We start from the raw sequence: 25517 nt of genomic DNA, 5'->3' as shown, positions 1-25517 counted from the left end.
ACTTCCTAGGAAGCAGGACTTTAGTATGCATAGTGGTTGCTCCAGAAGACAAATGTGGTAATAAAGAATGCCCGCCTCCTCCTCCTTTCTCTTAGTTTTTATTGCTGAGCAGACATCATATGGTATGGAATATCCCTTTGGTCAGCTGGGGTCAGCTGTTCTGGCTATGTCCCTTCCCAAGATCTTGCCCACCCCCAGCCTACAGATGAGGGAAGAATGTTGGAGAGACAGCCTTGATGCTTTGTGAGCACTGCCCAGCAGTAGCCAAAACATATGAGGAAAATTAGCTCTGTCTCAACCAGACCAAATATGACTACCATGATAAAAAATAGTAAGCAGCAAATCCCGACTTACTTAAATTAGCTTCAGAAAGTAACTATCTTGTAACCTAGAGTTTCTCTATGAATAATTCTCTCTTTTAACACAGCAAGCTTCAGAAAGAAAAAATAGCCTGCCAGGATAATGTCTGGCACTTTGCATGATATTGTCCCTTACTGTTTTAGAAAAAAGTATCTGAATCGGCTTGTCTTATCTGCAATTATATTGATATTCAGATCAGTTATTTTTTCTTTTTCCTAGATTCCCTTCTCACTGTCCAGCTACCGTTAAAATAGTTGTGTGAACTATTCAGTTGGTAAGACACAGTTTTGTCCTGTACAAATATAATGCTCCATGAAATGGACGCTTGTTAAAATACTTTTAAAAAAATTAATAAAATAAAACAATTTTTAAAATTTGAATTTGAAATTATTAAAATAAAATAAAAATAAAAACTATTAATAAATTTTAAAACAAAATTTTAAAAAGTGATAAGGTATGTAGTCTCCTGCCCAATACATAAACCCAAGTAACTGCATGCAATTTCTAGCAGGGTTGTACCAGTACAGGTGACTTAACATAGCTCTGCCTTAAGACCAAATAATTCAGACATACAAGTCAGTTTTCTTTCCATGAGTTAGGAAGAAAACATAGTAAAATAGTTCCAAAGTTCTTATCAGCACAGCTGCACAGGGTTATGCTGACATACCAAGAGGGTAGGCATGACTTAAGAGTTCTTAGAATTCACCAGTAGGGAAGGTTTGCAAATTTTCCCATCATTGCTAACACCAGTCACTGGCTGTCAGAAATATTTGATCAAAGCAGAATTAGATAATATAATGCTTTAAAAACTGTCAGCAGCTATTGGGTTATATATACTCAGGGTCCTATCATTCCAAACAAAATCTCAGCTGAAAAAGACTGAAAATATCCCCCTAGTAGAAAGGCTTCAGTATGAAGACATTAATGGAATATTTTTTCTGGTAAGATTTCAGAACAACATTAATGACTCCAATATGCTATTTAAAGTAACAGCTCCAGGATACTGCGCCTAATGCATCTCTAACAGTAAACAACATTGATTCTGTTCATGGTTATCCAAATACATACAAAGGTTTTCAACACAGTGGGTTACTTAGCAATATCTTATCCACAGTTTCCCTATAGACAGTTAAGTCAAAATTTAAAAAGTTAGTTCTTTTTCCCTTACTTGTATTGTGATCATTCATCTCCCCCAATCCAGTATTAATTCCAGCATCTATTGAACTCATGATTTTATCAATCTGCAGAAAAGAGAACATTGAAAACAATTGATGGGCTGCATCTTTGTCATTTTGCTTCAGTTTTTCATGCATAAATTTATGGTATTATTACTCTCATTAGGAAAACAACAGTCAAGGTTGCAAAGTGCAAAAATAAAAGGTAGACAATTAATTTCTCCACTTTGATTTTTATTTTGCAATGTTTATATGCTAGCAAAAGCTAAAGCCTGAGACTAGTATTTCTTTTTCTACAGTATGGTTCCTTTCATACTGATGATTGGTATAATCACTAGATGTCTATTTAAGCAATAATATTAATGCATAAGAATATTGGGGTTTGTGTTATAAAAGTAAAAAACCAATTATTCAATTAAGATTTCAAGAGATTTTCCTAGGTCCCTTTTTTCCACCTGCCCCAAGGCCACTGAATAGGTATGAAGCATAGCTGTGTCCCCACATACCACAGAATGATACAGTTTGTGAAACAGCACTACATTGATCCCAAAACTCATTTGCACATTTCTAAATTACATTGAACTTGCTATGTCAAACTATTATACTTATTTTATTTCCCATAAGAAGGGGACAAAACAAAAAATAAATCAATGGGCTGGTTGTGTCTGAGAAGGCAGACACAGAGAACCAGGTTTTACTGACCTTATTATTAGAAATAGTAGAAAATCTGTGTCCTTTTTAGAAACTATGTATTAGTCACGGATGACAGAAGAAAATCTGGCGATTATGTCAGAATCTGCAGATTTAGGATTCTTACCCTCTTTTTCTAAATAAACTAATTTATTTTTTTTATATTCAAAACAATCAAACCTTGATGTCCCCCTAAAGAGGCAAACTTAGACCTGACTTGTATCAGGATTTCATAATAATGTATCCAAGTTATTAAGACCAAAATTGGATCCTAAGTACCTCTCCACTGGGAAAGTATCTGCTTTATAACAAAAACTACCTTCAGATGCCCTATCACACCAGACGTTTAGATGAGCTGGAAACTTTTTCTAGAAAAATAATTACACAAACAAGCTCTGGGATCCTTCTGAAATAATATAGCACTCTGGAGATATATACATTTCCCCATAGCAGTTGTTTTAAATAGCAATGTTTGCTTCTCTGTAATAGCAGTAAAGATCTAAACGTTTGTCACTCTTAATATATCTCAGTAAGATGGGAGCTTTTTATCTATGAAGAATCATTTACATTCTTGAAATTTAGCACATTATTATTTAAAATAAGGTCTCTAAAAATTGTTTTAAATCTGGTTCTAAAACTAAAAGAGTGTTCTGTATGAGCAAGCATGGGCACTACAAACTCAGTGTGGACATTTCTTTTCAGAGTCCCAAATTCATTGTAGCTATAAGTGTATTCCCACTTCACACAAGGGTCAGGTATATGCCAAGCATTCTGTACAAAGACTACATACCAGTTAGAAGATATGTTACATAGGGAGGGCTTGTAGAATGCATGATCAACCTAAAAATCTTAAGACTCTCCATCCCTGTTATTTTCTCTTGTCTCTTGCTGGCAGGCATTGCCATGGTGGGAAATACTTAGCAAATATGTAAATAATGGGCATAGCTACAAAGAATTTACCATTTACAAATTTTATTAGTGTCAGTACTGAAAAATTTAGTAGAAAATAATTTCAATGCCACAACAAATTGAGAATTACTTCTGATTAACCTCATTCACTATAGAAACAATAGACTTCATTATGTGTGCAGCATTTTGAACAGAAATGCATTGCAGTTTGTGCCAGCTGTCAAACCATCATGCACTACATCTGAGGATTTGCAGTGTGGAAGAGTCACTTGCTATTTCATGTCTGAAACGGAAAACAGTAACAGCATTTTCACAATACCATATATTCGCTTGTACTTAATAATGAACAAAACTTACTTCTTCCCATTCTGATGTGAAGGAAGGTGTTCTCTCCGAATTCCCTTTGGAGCACTGTTGGCTTGGTGTGGGTTCACTCCAGTTGCTTCGTGCCTTTTTGTCATTTGGCGGATGGGTGATAAGATTAGAATCAGATTTTGAAACATTTTTGCACAAATGCATTTCAAGCAAAGTCTTTGGTAAAGATCGTATTCTCCCAAGTGTACATGCTCGCTCCACAAATCCCCCAGTGGTAATAACCCATTGTTCACTTATCCTTGTTGATGGGCCAACCAAGGTATGATTTTCTGCTGGTTTAGTTTTAGTATGGAATATGGTTCTGTTCACAACTGGTGGCTTTTTTTTCTTAACGGGAGGATCCGTGTTGCCTTCCTTTCGTAGCTGCTGCACTGTGTTCTTGCTCAAAATGCTGTTCTCTAGTGGACCACTGCACTGGTTTGCTTTGCTGTACAGCTGGAGTGGATTATCAGGTGGGTCACACGCAGGCGACGATCCATGAAGTAAACCTGCAAACTGTTCAGCAGGGTGTCCTTCAGGAAGCTCACTTTCAGTGGATGTTTCTCCCTGGCACAGATATCCTGAAACAAGAGAGTACCTTGTAAAAAAACAGGGCAATAAAATACTGCAAACAACAAAACCCACACTCTCTGCAAAAACATTTTTGTATGCTACTTGGTTTTTTCTTATGTACAGAAACAAAAGATACTTATGCCATGAATTGATTTATTAGTCTCTTAAAAAACAATTCTCTCCTTAAACTTGACTGTTTTATCCTGACTGGTTGAAAAACAGCCAAAACCACTTAGCGCTACGCATAAATCCCAGGAAAAAACAAATTTATAAAATAAAGTAGGTCACTGCTATTCCATCAACTTGATGGTGTCTCTTTTAATTTGTTATTGAGCTGAAATGTGTACAAATTATACAGTTTAGTATGATGAATTAGCAAGCTAGTTTGTAGGTAGTAAAACACATGAAGAACTAGTATTGTCAGGAGTATTGTTAGTAATCTTTCTTTTTATAGTCATTATAATAATAGTGAGTTTACACTATGATGCCTTTTTACTGACAGTCTTTAAAGAATAGATCTGAGTGTTGTTTTTATTTCTGGGAACTTTTGAGAATAGATGCAGAGTAATTGTAAACATTGGAGAAAAAGAACAGGAAATCAAAGTCTTTCTGAAACAAGTTTTATGTGCAATTTAGCACACAGACACACACAAAAGGAACTGCATAAAAATGGACTTTTTGGCACAATTCAGAGTGGATTATTAGAAATTTATAGGTTTTCTTATGCCTGTTGCTGTAAGGACTAGGAGGAAGAAAAAAAAAATAGACACACCTTTTTCTACCTGTGCTGCTTCATTTAAGGTATTGCTGTAGGTATTATCACTCTATCCACATGGCACTGAGTTACCATATTCTACTCAGAATAACTGTGTCCCGACGAACAGTTGCATTTCTATAACTACCCCATTAAATACATTAATCTCATTTTTGCTAGAATTTGTATGTTCATATGTAGACTCTAACTGCAGGACTGTACGCACAGCACTAGCTACCAGAAGGAATCAAACATAGCATCATGTCATAATCTGCAATGAAATTGAGCAGGTTCCTCCTATTTGCTAAAATGTCTACTAGTAAAAAAACCCCACAAATCTCAAAATATCACTTCTAAAAAGAGATAGTATTTGATTATATGAATGACAGAAGAAAGATTTTGGTGTGTACTTCAAAACACCATCAGCTCTTTTACTAGTCCGCAGCTTAAAAATGTAAAACTACATATTCTTCTTATTAATCAAAATATCATGATACAATTTCTAATCAAGATTAGAAGCGCAACCTAAGAAAATTTACTTTTCTTCTTTGGGAAACAACTGACTAGAATATAGACTTAACCCATTTTGCAGCTAGAAAGATGTGGGGTGTTACGGCAAAAGGTTGAATGTGAGACATGGCAGAGCTTAAGGAATCAGTAACATCAGAAAGGTTGGTTTGGGGAAAAAAAGGCAGGGGAAAAGGAAGCCATGGAACATTCTCACTTTCTTTGCTTTCTGAAAGTTGCTAAATTAATTGCATGCCAGCAATTTTGAAGGTAAACTTAAAATGAGAAATTAATTATGCAAATAAGGATTTCCTTTGGTGTTTTAGCCTTACATGAAAAACGCAGTAGCTGGGATTCTTGATCCAGGTTGACATCTCATTTTATGTATCTACATGGGTAAGAAGTATGTAAGCTCCCAGCATAGCCAGGGATGAGATTGAGAAAGTCGGTGGATCCTAGAGAGTGATGCCCCTTGCTGTATGTTGTGGCTGGTCAGCTGAATCACTCCCTGTACTCCGTTAACTGTGTTGACTAGACTGCTCGTGACTATAACGGGAGACAGCATCCAGTTTGCATTCAGACACCTACATTTAGATGTCGTAATCATGAACTGAATCCTGTTGTGCTATTCCAGGGATGTGTCTTACAGCTGTCTATCGAACTCATGTAAGAGTTCAATGTTTTTGTCATGACAAGACAGGAGAGAAGAATAAATCAGGAAAAAGAAAAGCTTACCTGGGCTGCAAGAATTGCACTAATATCTACAATATCATCAATATCTTTCCTACATGTATACTACTAGATGAAATTGCCCAACAACTATTAGGATCTAAAGGAATTTGCTAGGTTCATGTCCTTTAAGCCAAACTCTCCTCATTCTCAAGACAGAGCTGGCCCATCCAAACAATTACTGGGAATGGTCTCTGGCCCCAGCTAGAACTTGTGCGATGTCTGGGTACTGTCTGGGTGGGTACTATTCAGTACCAGCCAAACTTTACCTAAACCCACAGAACAGTTTAACAGTGCAGATTGCCAAGCACCAATGTTGTCTTATGCCCTGATTTTGTTCAGTTTGCTGCTGTAAATAAAAGATGTTGTTTCTGAGAACTCCATTTCTGTGATCAGTAAATACATGTAGTGACCACTAGAAAGAGTGTGTGTGACTTTCTAGCAATGGTGCAGTGATAACATCAAAACATTACTTTTGGTTATTTTGTTAGTTGAAGTGGCAGAAGTTCGCAATGTATGCAAAGACTAAGTATACTGTATGAACCTTTTCAGCTTCATTGTTCAGTACAGTTATTGTTGTGCATATGTAAGTACACATATTCTAATACAAGTATAACTCATGCTTAAACTACCCACAGAAACACTTTAAAGAAGCCAGGAAAGATGAAAACAAAGGTTCCCTGTGCAACCTTTAGTCTTCTTATGTATTAGCAGCATTGTATTTCACTTTTTATATCATCACCTTCATTTTTAAAAAAAACATCTGCCTGTTTCATTTAGTACTCATAATGAAGTTTGGTCAGTGGAGAAGAAAATCTTCAACATTTTACATTCTCCTTACTCAAAAAGAGTGATCCTACTACCTATTTACTGCAGAGCATTCACATTATTCTTTCAAGATCAAGCTATTCAGCAGCTCCTCAGAATTTTTATGATGCCCATTACCTAAGGAGTTTACAAATACAAACTCATGTATCTCTACAGGGTGAGGCTGTAATGTGATAAACATCCTAATTTGATAAATGGAAGATAAGGCACAAGGAGATAATGCTGAAAATGTCCACAAATTTTGGTCATCCAATTAAGATTTGCTTTGTTCAGAGTACTGAGCATTGTATAAGTATTTTCAAGGCACACTTGCTATTGACTTCAGTAGTTCTATAAGTCAGACCCCTAATGTCTCAAATTCAGCATTCAAAAAAACAAGGACCACTGCTATTGCCTACTTGGATAAAGTTTGGTCTGTCTTAATCAGGATAACAAAAGCTCTGGCAGAGAGAGTGTTACCTGCCACATTCAACTGCCTCAGCTGTCAGTTCTCTTCTTTGATAACTTTTGCTTTAACTAAGAGCTTTGTTAATTATATGACAAAGAAAGCAAAGGTCTCATAGCTATGCCACCTTCACCCCATGATTTTGAGCAATGCAAACCACATCTATATTGGCAATGAAAAAGACTGGGGAAAAAAGTATGTGGTCATGATAACGGTGAAAAAGCAAGCTGCCTTGCATGCTGCACTGCAGCCCTAGAACAGGTTATCCAGACAGGTGGCACCTCCATCCTTGGAGGTTTTCAAGGCCTGGCTGGGAAAAGTCATGCCTGATCTCATGATGACAGTCCTGGTCCAAACAGGAGGATGGACTAGGTGACCTCCAGACATCCCTTCCAACCAACACTCTGATGATCCAGTTATAAGTCTGAAACTTTTGACTTCTGAATTGGTAACTGTTAAGTCTAAAGGCTCTTTTAATACAGATTTGTATTATTATTTTAGTTTCATAATGCAGTTAATGAAGGGTACTTACTTCCTTTTAGAAGGACACTTCAATATCCTTGCTAAAATAGGCTATTTTATTAAAAGCTAAGGAACAATATTTAAGTAATTGCCCATATCTGAGATTGCTGTCTTTTTATTGTTGCATATTTCTTCCATAAATTTTAAGACAACCAATACTGAAATCAGTATTTCTTCTGAGGCTTGGTAGTGATGCACAAAATGTGATATTTTATGTATTATTTTCTGGTTTTAACCATATCAAAATTATTGTTGTTTTGAATACTGCTATGCATTGAAAAAAAACCCTCTAATTGTCTATAATGATGATCAATGTCCTGTGTGGTTAGAATTAATCTTAAATCTACTGATACATCTGAGAAATTCAGACTTTCCATTCCTATCGTGTTCTATCCCCTAACTTTATCATATGCTTTTGAACCTTTTCATTAGATGCTTTATTTTTGTTTATTTCAACCAATTTAACTGGCACTAAGAAACGACATGATAGGAAATTACATTGCATAGATCTATACTCATCAACAGTAGGTTGATGATACCAGCTTTGATTTCTCATAGACTTTGAGTAAGCCTTCTGAGAACAGACTTTGAGAAAGAGCATGGGGATACCACAGAGAGAGAATAGGTGGAGAAGTTCAAGTTCCTGGATTGAATCCCAATGGAGAGAGTTTTCTGATTATGATAAATTACTTTTATCTTTTTGCAAGGACATTTATTTTTGTAATCTTAAAAAAAACCCTCAAAACCCAAAACAAAAAAAACCCACAAACAAACAGAAAGAGATCTTGCTTCCTCACCAAATACTGCTTTTCTTATCACCTTATCTTTTTACTTGTAAATAGTATCCTAAACACTAAATCATAAACATATGTCATTTCTACTGATCTTTAGTGATATTACAAGTGCATGTACAGTTCACCCACCTGAGCGGATTACTTCTGAATATCACAGTGATACTGCTGCGTGTGTATGTTGCATGGAAAACATTCACATTTGGAACCACAAATAAATTCAGTTCTGTCATAATCTCAAAGCCACAGATACATATTGCTATTATCACCAGTTTATATACAACCAAAGTGGCATTTAGGCAGCAGATTGCAATTCAGTCAGCTACTTATTTACACACTGGTGCACACCAGCACAGTTGCTTGTGGTACATATATAGAACTCTGTGGAATATCATTTCTCACTTTCAGTATTTAAGAATTACAATTTACAGATGCTTCATCAAGCTCATATATCTATTTTCTGAATCTGACACCAAGGCTGCAGAGCACATTAAGAAAATCAGGAGCACACTAAATACTGTGAATTTTAAGTTGGAAATCAGGTTATTCGGATTTGCATCTCAAGAGATTTCATGTTCAAAACTAAAGTACATTCAGGAGAAAAACAGTTGTTAATAATAGTAATGAAAAGAGCTGTAACAGATAAATTATAACGACAGAGTTACATCTTTAATAGGCATTGCTGTTGCCATGGAACAAGTTTCTAATGTAAAAAATCTACTAGAAATTTGTTCTATAGCTATGGTAACAACTGTATTGTGACACCTGCACTATTATTCTATTCAAGTTCTGTTTTCATTTGATCCAGAGGGATGTTTTTAGCAACACACTCTGCACATGTGTAATATTTGCCAAAAAATGTATTCTCAACTCCCTTTTCCACACACTCAGTTGATTGATAAAACTAACAGTCACAGTTGAGTAATATTTGGAGAGTTCCCTCTCATACAAGAGTGGTTAGCAAAGAAGTCATCTCATTTTCATGGTAAAGATTGCTTTGGACACACAAGAATACATTCAGGAGTGATGATTATCGGTTGTATGGCCAAAGTGATATCATAAAATGAGATGATCAGCAAGAAAAGATGTAAGACACAAATTTCGTATTATTTAAAAACTTAAGTAGCAATATTCAGGAAGGCATTATTTCACACAGCAAACAACGTGGTGCTCTGACTAAGCTCCAGCTCTGTGATGGCAGCATGTTGGCTGCAGATATCTTTGATGAGGCAACGCAATGTTTTCTCACTCTAGTAAATGTTATAGCGAGGTACCATGGACCTGTGTGGGAGACATAACAACACTATTACTAAGCAACTAATAAAGGTTTCTGCTGTCACCAGCAACAACACAGAAAAGGAGCAACGGTGTCCAGGCAGATTATTGTTTCTGCTTCTGCTTCCTCCCAAATCTAAAGAAACCACCAGAAGGTTTGCAAGTTTGGTGCCTGCAGTCTCCAGGCTTTGTGCCCAGGTCCCATTACCAGCTTCTCAAAGACGCACAGTCCCTTACACATCACAGTAAAAGTCTCTGTGGATTATGTGTTTGCTCTTACCAGCTTCCTAACTGCCAATCCAACCCCTTAACATTGCAGTCTGCCCTTGACTGCGTACTGAAGGATTTTACTGCCTCACTATCACTAACTTGGTAGTTTCACTGTCCACATTTTATTCATCGTTTCACAATGACCCATCAGGAACTACAAAAGGTAAGAAAGATTTTTGGGGAAAAACAATTCCGTGAAGTTTTCTGAACGTTGCTTGCCAGCCTCTAATGAAGAAAAAAGGTTTCAGTGAGGAAGGATATTAGTTGGTAATTATTGCTAGTTCTAACTACATTATAATACTGAAATATAGTTCTTGCTCAAAATTTCAGCAATAGCAGTGTAATCTGGTGCAAACAGAGTTAATTTTCACTCTTATAGAAATGTAGTGACTCTCCCATACATTTTCAGAAATTTGTTTTGATACTTGTAGAGTGTATTCTGTATGTGAGAGAGACATAATGTAATTTTTACATAGATCACATAAAGGGTTAATCTTTAACTGCAAAATTCAACCTAGACAAAAATACAGAGCTGCAGCTGCCACCTCCATAATGCTGTTTCCATGAGGATTTCTTTTTGTGTGACTATATAAGGCACGGTTCCTAGATGTCTTAATGACAGACAGCCTCTCATGAACCACCACATTTACAGCACAAGAATCTGCCTTATACCTGCTCATCAAAATAAGAATCCTTCAGAAAACTGAGATGTTAACATGTTTACTGACTAAATATTTCAGGCAGAGAAACAATGCTCAACATCCTCTAGGTGAAACACTGGATTAATTCAACATCCGTGTTCAAGCTAAAATTCTACTAGAATATTTCAACTCTACCAAGCAGCAAAAGGAAAAAAAAACACTGGTATTTCTTTATAACACAGAAGCAACCTTTCATAAGAAATTCTGAGAAGTGAATGGAAATTCATGTGAAATGTAATTTTGCAGAAAGATCACATATAATTGCATTGAGAAATTCTGTGGTAAGCTCTTCTTGCAGGAGAGAGCTAGTAGTTGAGTGGGCTGTGGCTGTGCTCAGAAAGTATATGTTAATTTGACAATGTAGTACAGCAGGGAAGGGTAACAGAAGAGGAAAATTTGGTGACACTTAACCAAAATCAGTGCAAAGCAATATGAATGTGACAGATGAGCTCCTCAAACCATATCCTTTTTGTTGAAGACTCTAATGAAATCTTGTTAATTGTTCTACTCCTGATATTTCACACACCACATGCAAAGAAGGAATGACAAAGTCCTCCACCAACTGGGAACAAAACTTACTGTCAAAGCAAAAGTGACTGGAAAAATAATGGATGGGTTTTAGAATGCTGTTTCCAAAAAGAGATACTGCTCAACAATTTCAACACTTTTATTTGGAAAGAAGGATTTGTCTAAGTAACAACTAAATTAATTTGCCTAAGTAAAAACAAGCATGAGACAAAAGCAGAAAGTATACAAAATACATGTTCTGGTATTTGCACTGATCATACATTTCTATCTCTTCCTAACATTGTTAAAGTATATATTTCTGGTCTCAGCAGTATTTTTAAGATACTTAAGATGATACAAAGTAGTTTGCCTCTTCTCATTCCACAAGCCCATCTACGCTTTCATCTTAGAATTATGTTTCAAAGACAGCAAGAATGGAATAAGTGTTTTTACAAGAAAGAATGCAAAATAAAGCCCCCTCCATCCCAAATGGCCTCATTCAACTTTTACAAAATTGCTTCTTAGGCAGTAGAAACAAAGCTGTAAGGACATCAAATGTATACATATTAAAAAATTCTAGACAATACCTCTAGCTGTAGAATTATAGTCCAGTTCTAGATGTAGATACATGCAGTCATAGAAGACTACATCCATAACTGCAGTTTTTCAACTCTATGTGGAACACTTACTGAAATTTTATATAATCACTTATATGCAACTGGTTTTAAAATAATCACTAAAAATCATAGTTTTTTCATAGTCTTTTAGTAAGCTTGCAACTCACTACCTCTTCTTTGTTATAAAACCTCTTCTTTGTTATAAATACTGGGTGGGGAAAATGAAGGAATAAAAAATAGGTTCTCTATATTTATTTTCCCCTAATGATTTATTTGGGGGTTGCAAATATAAAAGAAAAACCATATAAATTATTTTGAAAAGTATTTACAGAATATAAATGATCTTAAAAAAAATCTAAATTGTTATGTGCAAAAGAATTTAGCTAAGAATACTGATTTTCTAGGCAGATTGACAATCTCTAAAAGATGTTTACTTTTCACAAATAACTGTAGTTACTTTAAAAATGTCACACACAGGATGCTTAAAAACAGATTTTGTGAAAAGAAGTGAAGAGGTTCGGGTGACTAAACCCAGACATATATGGCCATTTTAGACACAGTAGGGTACCCCAAGGTGACTGCAAGGGCTGACAGATGTGACACACAGCTTATTTGAAACCTGAGTCTTTCTGGAAAAGTATCAAGAGGTCAATAATAGTATCTGGAGTGTCCAAATTGGTCCAGACATCTCTTTTTAGGCATTTGAATTGTTTCTTAGAGGTTCAAATGGTAGAAGACAATGAGCACTGATGGTAATACCCACGTAGACAATGTATCTCAAAGAATCCATTACTGTGGAATAAATAATTGCGTACGTGCATATACCCCACTTCAAATGACTCAGATACACTTACCTTGGATAGGAACTGAAAAATTGTTAGCATTTTAGGTAATGGTTGTTGGATACTTCTACCAAATTAGCCATCAAGTTAAGAAGCTGGATCACCTAAGTGGAACACATCATGAAAGGTTGGCTGACCTCAGATATCCACTCAGGACATTTTGGAAACATATGTTCATTCAGAACATGGAATTAACCTGCTATGAATTAACTATGACTGCTAGGAGAGTCAACATGTAGCTAGGAAGCAGGAAAGCACTTGTTCAAGTTCAGATTTAGTTGTAGGGGGAAAAAAGCATTAGACTACAACAGGTCAGACATGGTAGAGCAGTGAATGAATTCAGAAGACAATTTTCAACTTCCAGAATCCATCACAAATGACACTTTTACTAAGCTCTCTTACTAAATAAATAAAAATAAATGAAAAATAACAAATATTATTACAAAAATGTGTATGAATTATCTACTGGTTGCTGGTCAGAAACTCTCACAAAGACATTTCCTTGATATTTCAACATATAGGTCAGTATTCTTGGTTAGAAACAGAGGGTCTGCCATCCATGTTTCTGAATGACAGAATTTGATACAGAGGCACAGTTTAATCCAATTAAAACCTCACATAACTGGTTGAAAAGTCACACAACTTAAGTGCTGCACATAGAAATTCTGAATTATTTACCTTCTGTTAGGATCATGTGAAAGTTAGAGGACACAGTCTCACTTAGTGAATAGCTGTGGCAACAGAAAACACAACCACCCACCCTACTGCTCTTCAGGCAGAAGGTATCATTCATTGTAAGAACGGCCTTTGTTCTGCTTAAGGCAAATCGGCTGTGCTAGTTTGGGTAGTGTAGTTGAGTTCATCTGGTTTATTTTGCTTGAGATGGATTAGAAATTTCTCACAAAGCCCTTCTGCTGAAGCTAGATCCAGGGGTGGCCACCTATGAAAGAAGTGCAACGATAAGGAGGTGCTGGTAACATCTTTAGTTCTACAGAATTCCGCCATTCACAAAAGGATGAAACTTCTCTGCAATGTAAGAGTCAGCTTTCCTCTCTGAAACACATTAGGTGGATCGCCCACTAAGGTACCAAATATCTCTGCTTTTCAAATAGATTACATCTACTGAGAATATTTTCTTAGGTGGAATAATGTGCATGACAACTATAAATATTAGCATGGTCTAATAAAGCAAACTAATTTACCAAGCTAAAAGGATTTAAGGTAGTATAGCTTTCAAAAACATCCGCCAGGCTCACAGACACGCATGAATAAAGTAGTTTAAGAGTCTAGAAACCGTAAATATGAAAACACAATGTGAGTCTAAGGGATCAGAAAATACACTAATATTGGTGGGCATTATCTTATTATAGGCCCATAATTGACAGCCCAGATTTGGCTCAGGTAACAGTCTGATCAGAATATCAGGAATAGTAGGTTGTAGAAAAATCTTGATCAGAGAACCCTATCCAGTTGTTGGCATATCTTTAATAAGTACATGAAAGTTCTTTACTGTGTAATTAGATACTTTGGACTTAGCAACTAATTTTCAGAGTTAACTAGTTCTTATCTACAGTGTCAGAGAAAATAAATGCTTCGAGATAGGTTAAAATGAGTTCATCAGGTCCTGAAACCAGAAACATCTGAAGCAAGATAGGCCTACAATGTTATTATTGCTTCATTCTGCTCTAATTTACTTATGTTTCACTCAGCATGGGGAAGACTGACAAACATAAATAATTACGTTTAACTGTGAACTAAGGACTCAGATCAGTTAGATCTGGTCTTCCGATCATATATGTATTTCTATTCTTTAAGCAAGTGTCCTTACATTTCACCCGAGGAACAGGTGAGGAGAAAATGGATCACTGTGATCTTGTATGTAGATATGTAGATGGGCAGAATCTGCATCAACAGGGAAGTCCCATGCAAATACCAGGTGATCTGATACATAAACATACACCTCCTGCAGACAGAGTTGTAAATTCTATCTTGATTCACCTCTGTAAATTCTATCTTGATTCACCTCTCTCATAACTAGGGATTCGCATTTTCAATTGGAAATATCAGATGAAGCTGAGGAAGATGTCACTTGCCATAACGGATTCTCAAGAGAGAGAACTCTGACAAATGGCAGCTAATTGCAACTAGGAAAGCTCAAAAATAACATGGAATGATCCATATTTAGGAACTGTAACATGCAACAGTTTAAAGTCATAACATAACATAACATAAAGCAGGATTGTATAGCTGAGAGAGCAGGGATAGAGGAGAAACAAAAAAATAGTAGATTTCCTAAAAGCTGTGTACAACTGTGACTGCTCTTCAGACAGGATACTATGAAGGAGACACTTGTATGAATGCAGAGAAATAATTAGGGGATCACCATCATCTAAGTTTTTTATTCTTCTTTAGAAGAATATCCTAAAAATCTTTGTAGAATGAACCAACAGTCAGAAGACTTATATTTGAAACGATTTGGTAAGCTCACCTGTCTCCTTCAAAGATCAGGGGAGCTGAGACTGGAAATGACAGAGATGGCAATTTTTTTCAATGGATAGATCACAATCTATTGGACCTCCTTGGATCAATCATTTTATTCCTAATCCAGTGGATCATCAGGACTTTCCTCTACTGGGAGGTCCATAGGAGATACTTGGACTTCCTTTGTAATGAAAACAGCAAACATTGAAGTTCTGTCTGCAGCAATGGATTTGTCTGTTGGCCACGCCAGTGTTTTGTACATGTCAAATACTGCTTATGAAGGTATGCGAGCCACCATTTGCCTTTTAGGTACAACAGTCCCCCATTCTTCTGGCTCTGATTGCTGTGGTCAGTCAGAAGCAGATGGCTCTTCCTATTTACGGTGTGGTTCCCGACTGAAAAGTTTGTATGGGTAAAGTGAAAGAACACACTATATTTCTCTTAGCTGTCTCACTGAAAACTTAGAAATGTTGCTTTTTCATTTCACATGACAACAAACTTTCGAACCTCAGTATTTTTTGTAATAGAGGTATCCCCCAGACAATGATTTCAAACACTTCCTCAGTATTGGATGTCATAGTCAAAAGCTTCACATTTCTCCTTTGAGTTTTTAGGATGTCTCTTTCTTTTGTCTCTGTTTTGGAAAGGGACTCACTGTCAGCAGTTACCTATTAATTTTGGTGAGTGACCTGCTTCAAACTGTCAATTCTGGAATACTTGTTTTCAGTCACTACAGAAAAATGGTCTGAGCTCTTGGACTCAGCTTCCTTGCACACACTCTGTTTCCTGTCTCCACTCTCTCCTTCTCTTTTCCTTTCCCCTCTTACCCCCAAATTAAAGAGGAGTTATTACAAATGACAGAGTGGCTAAGTTCTTCATCAGTCAGACATACAAACACAGTAGGAAAGAACAGACCTACTGTTTTCTTGCCTGCATCGTTCTGTAACCTGGGTGCTAAGTTGTCTCTTACTTCCATAGATTAACACATTGATATTGTGTTTAAACCTCAACACGTCTTTCTGCAGGGTATTTCTAAACTGTGGCCTCCACCCACCCAGTGCTACCCAAACCACTGTCTTGTGTCTATTAAACTTCAGCCCCTCTGCTCTTGAACCCATTTGAGAAGTTTTCTAAAAAAGTCACCTTCTTGGTCCATTGTGCTGAGTGTGTTACATGCTTTGGCTCTCACTGTTACTTTTGAGGTAAATTGTGGCATACAAATTATTTCTTAATAAACATTCAAAGTCATCAAATAATCAATTCCTGTCTTTCAGGTGCTGGCAATGCTCCATTATTACTGTTTTCTTATTTTTATTTCTGCTGAGAAGTCATGTAGCAGAATTTAATTGTTCCAATATTTCATGATTCAAATGAATTGTAAAACAACTGTATATTTCAATTACATTGACAGCTGTAGAAAAATTAACATAGGTATACATTACGTTGCTGAAAAAGGCAATTTCCTGCATTGCCTGAAGCCTGCTGTTGCTGCCACACAAATTGGTGGAGGTTCAGGATCAACATGCTTTAAAGTAACACTGATTCTTCCAGTGTTTTCTTTGATAAAGTTCTGCTCCAGCAAACTGTCTAACCTACCAAACACACTCGAAAGAACTGAGTATGCAGAAGGAGTTCATTAAGTCAATCATAATCAACAAATAATTGCAGAAACAATATTACAATTGTTTTGATTACCCTATTCTTCATTTGGAATAGATTGGAAATTGAATGATCACAGTCTCCTGAGAAATTTACACAAGTCACTTCTACCTTTCTTTAAAAAAAGCAAACAAGCATCACTAGCAGCTCAACATATCAGACAGCACTGTATCAGATACCAGAACAAAACCTGGCAGACATTTTTTCTTTTTTTTTTTTTTTGAAAGCTTTTATTATACAAAATAATGAGAAATGAAAACATTTAAATCACTTTTCTGATTAAAAGTGGGCAAACACTGTATTGCTCTTCTTTTGTAATAACAGGAAAGAAAAGAAAAAAAAAACAGAGAAGGGAAAAGAGAATAAGAGGAAAAGAAAGGAGCCATCCGAAAGACCAAATATTCTAAACCTAGAAAATTCTAATGAGATTCTCAAATTATAAAAAACTTTTTAATGTGAAAAGGGGTTTTATGATTTTTACTAGTTTTCAAAAATCTCATGAAGATACAAAGATGAAATTCCAAGTATTTAGCCAATGCTTGTGTCTTGAAAGCATTTTCATGTAAGCACCTAAAGTAAAGAAGCACAGTCAAAAAAAGTCAAGATGGTCACTCCTGGAAGAGGTTACCTTGAAAATTATAGTATTATAAGCACTTGAGCTTATGTTATTTTTCTGCCTATATGCACCAACCTAAATGAAACAGGGCTGATGAGGGTGGTGGGAATAAGTGACATGCATTAGGTATTTCCAAAAGTGCAAGGAGTGAACTACCCACTGGGATACGTATACTGGCCTCTTGCTAGCCCAGTTAAACAGGTAATGGAATTTTCTTCAAGTCTTTAGATGGAAAACATGGCATTAAGCAATTAAAATCTTCTCTGCTCAGAGAATAAAGGGTGAACCAAAATTTAAAGTAATTGGGATAGGTACACTACTGGTAAATAATGAATCTGTGGAGAGAAAAGAAGCATATAAACTTTTTTTTTAAAGCAACTTCCTTTCTTCCAAATTTCTCTGTGGATATTTATTACAACTTGGACAAACTTTAAGAAATAAAGCCCATCTACAAGTACATGAGGAAATATGCTATGCGTTTCTAAACCAAAATTAACTTGAGAGATATGAAATTGATCAGTGAAGAATGAAAGTAAATTTTAAGTGAAACTTGATTTAAGTTCACCTAACCTTGCAGTCTGGCTGTCAATAAAAAGACTATAAGTCTGTAATTTGCAAGTGCCTTCCAAACATCTCTAATCAATCTTAACTTTAATTGTTTTTATCATTTTATAGCAGCCCAAGACATGCAGTAATCACCATAGAGCAGTACAGAAGTCTGAATCAAAGTAACTGCCTGCTTCTTAAAATTGGAATCTTCTACTTCAGCTACAACATACTTTATCCTAAAGCCAAAACAGCAATGTTTTACCACATGAAAAACAAGATTCAGCATAAATCACTGATTTCTAAGTTCTGGTAATTTTTACCAGTTTTTGAAGTCAATTCATTGATAAAGACTATTAAAATAGAAAGACCACTTTGTACAACTTTACTTTGCAATTCTCAGGTGAAGAATTGCAGAGCAATATGATTTTTCTCCCTACATGGCTAACCCTCTAAGAATTCCTGTTGACAGGTAAGAACTCTAAACCTTTTTGTGGTATGAGTTCTCCTTAATTTATCTTAGAATCACATAAACATTTAGCTTGGAAAAGACAATTGAGATCATCAAGTCCAACTGTTAACCCAGGACTCTTCCGCCACCTCCCTCATTACCCTCGGGTGGATCCTATCTGGCCCCATAGACTTGTGTGCGTCTAAGCAGAGCAGCAGGTCACTGACTGTTTCCTCCTGGACTGTGGGGACTTCATTCTGCTCCTTGTCCTCGTCTTCTATCTCAGAGGGCTGGGTACCCAGAGGGGAGCTGGTCTTACTGTTAAAGACTGAGACAAGGAAAGCATTAAGTATCTCAGACTTTTCCTCATCCTTTGTGGCAATGTTCCCTCCAGAATCCAATAAAGGACGGAGATTATCCTTGGCCCTCATTTTCCCTCATTTTGTTTCTAATGTATTTGTAAAACCAATTTTTGTTATCTTTTACAGCTGTAGCCAGATTAAGTTCAAAGCTGGGCTTTTGCCTCTCTGATCTTACACCCTGCATAACCTCACAACTTCCTTACAGTCCTCCAGAGTTGCCTGCCCCTTCTTCCAAAGGTCATAAACTCTCCTTTTTCAACCTGACTTCCAGCCAAAGCTCTCTGTTCATCCAGGCCAGTCTTCTTCCCTGCCGGTTTGTCTTTCAGCACATGGGCATGGCCTGCCTTGGAACCTTTAAGACTTCCTTCTTGAAGAATGCTCAGCCTTCCTGGACCCCTTGGCCCTTCAGGACTGTCTCCCAAGGTAGTCTGTTGACCAGGCACTTAAACAGGCCAAAGCTGGCCCTCTGGAAGCCAGAGTAATGGGGTTGGTCTCATTAAAGCTGATCCCCTTCCTTACTTTTTCAAGAATCAAAAAATCTATCATCTCATGATCACTATATGGCCATGGCATCCTCTGACCACCACATCTCCCACCGGTCCTACCCTGTTTGTAAACAGCAGGTCCAGCAGGGCATCTCCCCTGGTTGGCTCACTCACCAGCTGTGTCAGGATCTTGACAGAGAGACTGACTCAGAGCAAGTAAATATATTTCATCTTCATTATGGGTTTGGAAATATCACTGCATAACAAGATGTGACACATGAATAGTGAGGAGGTGATTTTGCCCCTCTACTCCACTCTGTTGAGACCCCACCTGGAGTACTACCTCCAGCTCTGGAGCCCTCAGCACAGGAAGGACAGGGACCTGTTGGAGTGGGTCCAGAGGAGGGCCACGAAAATAATCAGAGAGCTGGAACTCTTATATGGACAGGCTGAGAGAGCTGGGGTTGATAGTGTGGAGAACAGCAGGCTCCAGGGAGACCTTATAGTGGCTTTTCAATACTTAAAGGGGCTTATAAGAAAGAGACAGACTTTTTAGTAGGGCCTGTTGCAATAGAACAAGGGGTAATGGTTTGAAATGAAAAGAAGGTAGATTCAGACTAGATATAAGGAATAATTTTTTTATGATGAGGGCAGTGAAACACTGAGAGAGATTGCAGATGCCACATCCCTGGACATGTGCAAGGTCAGGCTGGATGAGGCTTTGAGCAATCTGATCTAGTTGAAGATGTCCTTGCTCATTGCAGTGGTGTTGGACTAAGTGACCTTTCAAAATCCCTTCTAACCCAAACCATTCTATGATTCTATGAATTTTAAAGGTAGGCATCAGACAAAGGCTCTCAGCTGGTTAAAGTGGACTAGAGTTTAAGGCAGTGATAGCCTGTCTTCTCCTGAAGCTACCATGTATGGCACAATGTCTTTAAAAAGATCACACACACAGCAGCTGGTAACTCAAAATCATAAACTTAAGGTCAGAAAGTGCCATTTGTACCTGTCCTGCTGTCGTGATTTAACCCCAGCTGGCAACCAAGAACCATGCAGCCGCTCGCTCACTCCCCCTCACCCAGAGGGATGGGGAGGAGAATCAGAAAGGAATGTAAAACTCAGGGGTTGAGATAAGAACAATTCAGTAGGTAAAGCAACAGCCACACACACAAGCAAAGCAAAACGGAATTCATTCACCACTTCCCACAGGCAGGCAGGTGCTCAGCCATCCCCAGGGAAGCAGGGCTCCATCATGCGTTAACAGTTAGTCAGGAAGGCAAATGCCATAATGCCAGATGTCCCCCCCTTCCTTCTTCCTCCCCCAGTTCATATATTCAGCATGATGTCCCATGGTGTGGAATACCTCTTTGGCTAGTTCGGGTCACCTGTCCTGGCTGTGTCCCCTCCCAATTTCCCGTGCCTCTCCAGCCCTTTCACTGGCAGCACCCAAGAAACCGAAAAGTCCTTGATTTAGTATACACATCACCCAGCAACAACTAAAAACATCAGTATCCTATCAACATTGTTCTCACACCAAATCCAAAACACAGCACTGCACGAGCTATTAAGAAAATTAACCCTATCCCAGTTGAAACAAGGACACCGGCGTATAAGAGCATAGAATAAGGAGGCTCATGTCCCTGAACAATTTGCACACCCAGTAGCAGACACAAAGGAGTTAAAAAAGATTAACTCAGTCCTTAGACATTGTACAGATCAGCTAGTGTCCCCACTCCAAGGGTAATACATATGAAAATCAGTTTTTTGTTTTAAACTTGGGATCATTCTTTCACATATTAATGTTTATTGAAATATTTTTAAAAGGCAAAGCCCTTATGATCTCACTTAATTTTTATTTCACATTGCATTCCTAATGGAATGTACAAAAAAGCTACATGATGATTTTTGGGGAAAAAATAAAGAAAAAAGAGAGCATTTTAAAGAAGAGCTAAAATTCCTGAGAAATAAAAAATATTCAAGAATAGTGCATGTTACGAGAATAGCACTGCTCAGCAAGTGCCTTCAGTCTTCTTGCTACACCTGTATCTCCCTGTCAGGAAGCTCAGTTGATCAAGATATTGAAATTAGATTTCTCTGTCTTTCATTTCTGCCATGTTCCTCTCCCATATTATCACAGCCACTGCAAATCTAAGTTACTGCTCAGGTGCAAGCTGAAGTTTTCAAATACTCGTTGATTGGACGCTGCTCAGCTGGCTATCTCTGTATAGATTAAGTGAATTGTATGGAGTTATTATTTTTACTGTGTTCCTTGCCAGAGGTCAATCAAGTTTAGATGAAACTTTTCTCACACAAATAACAATGACGTTATTTTTTGTATTACATTTGATTTTTCTGCTTTCATCAGACCTACAGATTTATCATAGACGGTTTCTGGACTAAGTCGTAATAATGTTGTATCACAATCACGACAATCATGGGAAAACGTATGAAAAAAATCAATGACAAGTCTACAGTAGCTAAAGTACCTTTCAAAAACTATATATTGGCTCAATTAAAAATGAAAGAATAACCCAAAATACTTTTTAGTTATTCTATGATAGGTAGTTTCTCTTTGTTATCATAGACAACAGATGTCTTTCTGTATTAAAGCTTCATTTACCTCAAACGTTTAGCTATGTCAGCAGTGAGTTTTCTTAACATTTTCCATATTCGTTCAGCAATCCTTTCAGGTATGTCATGTGGGAAGCCCAGACATGCTGTTCTGAGTTGTAAACCAGGCTATAAAGACAGTGAAGCCAAGATAACCTTCAGTCATGAAGACAAAATTTTTCCAAAGCTATGAGAAATACCTTCTCAGTCCTTATATGCTTATTCCTTTGCTGTGCAACCTTATGTATGGTCTGTGTTTCGACTCCTGAACAAATATTACTGTATTCATGGGCCTCAGCTCAAAATCTTCAGTCCCAAGTCTTCTCCTTTGGTCACTGTAAGTCTCCAAACCCATATGAAAACAAACAAAGAAACAACATCCCAAACCCAAAGAAACAGTACACAGCTCAGGTAGTAAAAAGCTAGAAGCCAAGCTTCCAGCATGACTGGAAGCAGATACCGATACCATAGCTGATCTCTGGACCAACACAAGGAGCAGTCACCACTTTGGGCCCTTGAAGAAAGATCTTTAAGAATTCCAATAATATCTGAAAAACTAAATGCAAAGGAGGCAAAGCTCAACCAATCAACAGTCTGAAAAGACAGAAGGAATCGAAGTAAAGGAACAGAATACCAAAGGCATTTTTGACCTGTTTCTTGAACCCATAACTTCCTTGTGAGAGGTGGCCTATGCTGGACAAAACCTCACATTCTCCATTACTCCATAGACTTATTTTCTGGCACCACAAACATTGTAAATTCGAAGATAATAATGTGTATGCTTACAGAACCTACTTTTCCTTATGCTAACTTTACAGAGAGAACTCCAATCTAAAAATGTAAAGTTTCATCTTACATCCTCATGAGGCTACAAAAGTATTTATGGAGGTTACACCAAAGAAACAGATGGGGATGGAGGGAAAAAAGGAAAACAGTTTAATCAGGTAAAGGAGTCATTGGGTAGTATCACTCTAAAGATTATTACAAAACCTAAGGATGAATTTTAGCCTTTTCACAACACCTTTCAGCCTTTTGACAAAAAGGTTATTTGATGAGCTACAAAATTGCACACCCTATCTGCTGCATTCTTTAGAAAATGGAAACGCTGACAAGAAAAGTTTGGAAGTGTTATGCCTGAGACTGTTATTCTGATTCCTGTACAACTTCAAAGACTGTTAATACAATTAGGCTCCCACATATTCTTAAAAGAAACTGGTGAACTAGGTAGACTTCTTTCTTAATTTCATGTATAAACACTATGATTGATTTGAAAGCATCAGCCATAAATGGGTGCTAGATGTTGCTATCATCCCTTGCACACCCTCTATGGGACTAAACAATACTAACACAAAGATATCTTGTAGAGCTTTTACTGTAGAATTTCCAACAGTATCAAGAGCACTTAATCGACAGCTGGGATCTCTGAGCCACCAACAATAATTTTTTAGATGTAGTTTATCTTCTCTCACATTCCACTCCAATGACACATCTGGCACAAAAGGCACCACTCTCTAGAGTGGCCTTCAAGTCACTGTTTCTAATAATCCTGCCTCCAGCTTGAAGTTTTCTATCTTCTTACAAAAAAAAAAATCCCTTCTCACAAATTCAGTGGGCATACTGCAAATCTGTAACACCAGTAAGTACATTGTAAATTTTTCTCTCATAGATCTGCCATCATGTCAAATTGCCACTACCCTAATTTAAGAGTAGTTTTCAAAGTGACAACTGCTTTTGCTTGAGAATTTGGGAAGGCAAAGGTGCTTTCTTGGAAGATATCTGCACGTGACACAGACTAGCTGAGTAATAGTGATGATTCAACTACATTCACCAATATGAAGCCATTTTGTGTTGGAATAAAAATGTAGTTCAATTGATTTATTTTTTTCACAGTAGAATGTTCAAAACCTATGAAATCAACACCTTAATAAAGATTTTACATGTTTAGCAAGAAACTTGAATTTTACATATGCCACTGGAGAGGAACTTCTTGAAAGAGAGCAGTTATTTATTAGAATTTTATACAGTCAAGAATTATGTAAATCAAGACATTAAGATGTCGGCAATTTATTTCTGAAGAAAACATTTTTTGAAGAATGAAGGGAGAAAAATTGAACATAATTTAAGCTTCTAGCCCTGGTATCAAATTAAGGCTGAGTCATAAAATCACTTTAAAGACAGCTGTAATGGTATAAAATGCTACTGTGTGCCAGCTGTTCACTGAAAGTATTCTACTAAGAGATTGGCCCTTTCACACATAAATTGTGGTATCCAGTGAAAAATCTGAACTACCTGAAGCAGTAATTTCCCTTCCACTGAGGGAAAATAAGTTTACACTGCTCCTTTTAGAAACAAAAGAGGATACATAGACCTTGTTTATGACACATAGACAATGTTTTCATTACCTAGTTTAATGGCAAATTTGCTTCTTGTCTGAAAGACTCTCTGGATGATGGAAAAAGTGTAAGAGATGAAAACTAATTTAATGAAAATATGGGTATGTATTGAAATTCTGTAAAATACCCCTCTGCCTTAAGTATTAATATAAGCAACACTAGCCAAAAACTCTGCAGACATCAATACTTCAACACGGTCTTGTTTAATGGCTGCATACCTGCATGCCTACAGAAAATCCACAAAAATCACTTTTTGTAACTTAAATATCTGTGTTTGCATCAAGTTCTCTCAGTAGTATTTAACATTGCAGCTGAATCATAAGGGGAGAAAAGGAACAGGTGATATGAAAAGTCAACAGAAAGGAGTAAAACCAAAGCTACTTAAAGGGACAAGATGTGACCAAACTGCATTCACAATAACTACAGTGCACTGTACAGACCAAGGTAGTTTAAAAAAACCCACCCACATAGTTACAGGAATCTGGCAGTATCATTGCAGCGCACAGAACAGGCTGTGAAACTTGCTCCAAACCCCAGAGTAAATTAGCCTATGCTGTGCTGTATTTTAATACCAGTTCTCAAGCTAGGCAAGGTGGCACAATTGCAATTTTTGTAGGAATATTTTCTACAATTTAAGTAAAATACTGGGGCTTCCAAGAAGGACTAAGGGAGTTAATTTTTGTCTCAATTTGCCTGGCTTGCTCAGATATCTTTAAAAATACCAACCTTTGATATTTTTACTTCAAACATGCGTGAGAATAATGTTACAAATTATTAAAAGCAACCTATTTCTCTTAATGGAAGACTGTCTAACTAAAGCAAACCAGAATGCAGAATAAAACACTGTAGTCTGGAAGTAAAAATTTCGTATTATGACTTAAGAGTTACTCCTAACCTTTTCAGCAGTTTACCAGGTGACTTTGGAAAAGCAGTTTAGTATTAGTTTACCTGAATTTCCTTCTCTGTAGTAATACCAATCCTTGTAAAGGGCTTTAAGACTACTAATGAAAACAGCAGTATATGAGAGCTAAGTGTTATCAGCATCCTTTAAGATGCTTATCA

General features: G+C 37.0%; 1 protein-coding gene across 4 annotated transcripts in view; it reads right to left on the bottom strand.

The window, feature by feature from the left end:
- The window catches only part of ANKS1B (ankyrin repeat and sterile alpha motif domain containing 1B), a 442225-nt gene that overhangs the window by 221424 nt on the left and 195284 nt on the right, over window positions 1-25517 (bottom strand). For all 4 annotated transcript variants that reach the window (XM_056341207.1, XM_056341208.1, XM_056341209.1 and 1 more), the window contains exons 13-14: window positions 3492-4069; window positions 1529-1601 (exon numbers count right to left, since the gene is read on the bottom strand). In XM_056341207.1, the coding sequence (XP_056197182.1) occupies window positions 1529-1601; window positions 3492-4069 (651 nt within the window). The remainder of the gene's footprint in view (window positions 1-1528; window positions 1602-3491; window positions 4070-25517) is intronic.

The sequence above is a fragment of the Falco biarmicus genome, chromosome 5 (assembly GCF_023638135.1).
Source record: "Falco biarmicus isolate bFalBia1 chromosome 5, bFalBia1.pri, whole genome shotgun sequence".
NCBI classification, from domain to species: Eukaryota; Metazoa; Chordata; class Aves; order Falconiformes; family Falconidae; genus Falco; species Falco biarmicus.
This window is presented reverse-complemented; position numbering and strand designations above follow the sequence as displayed.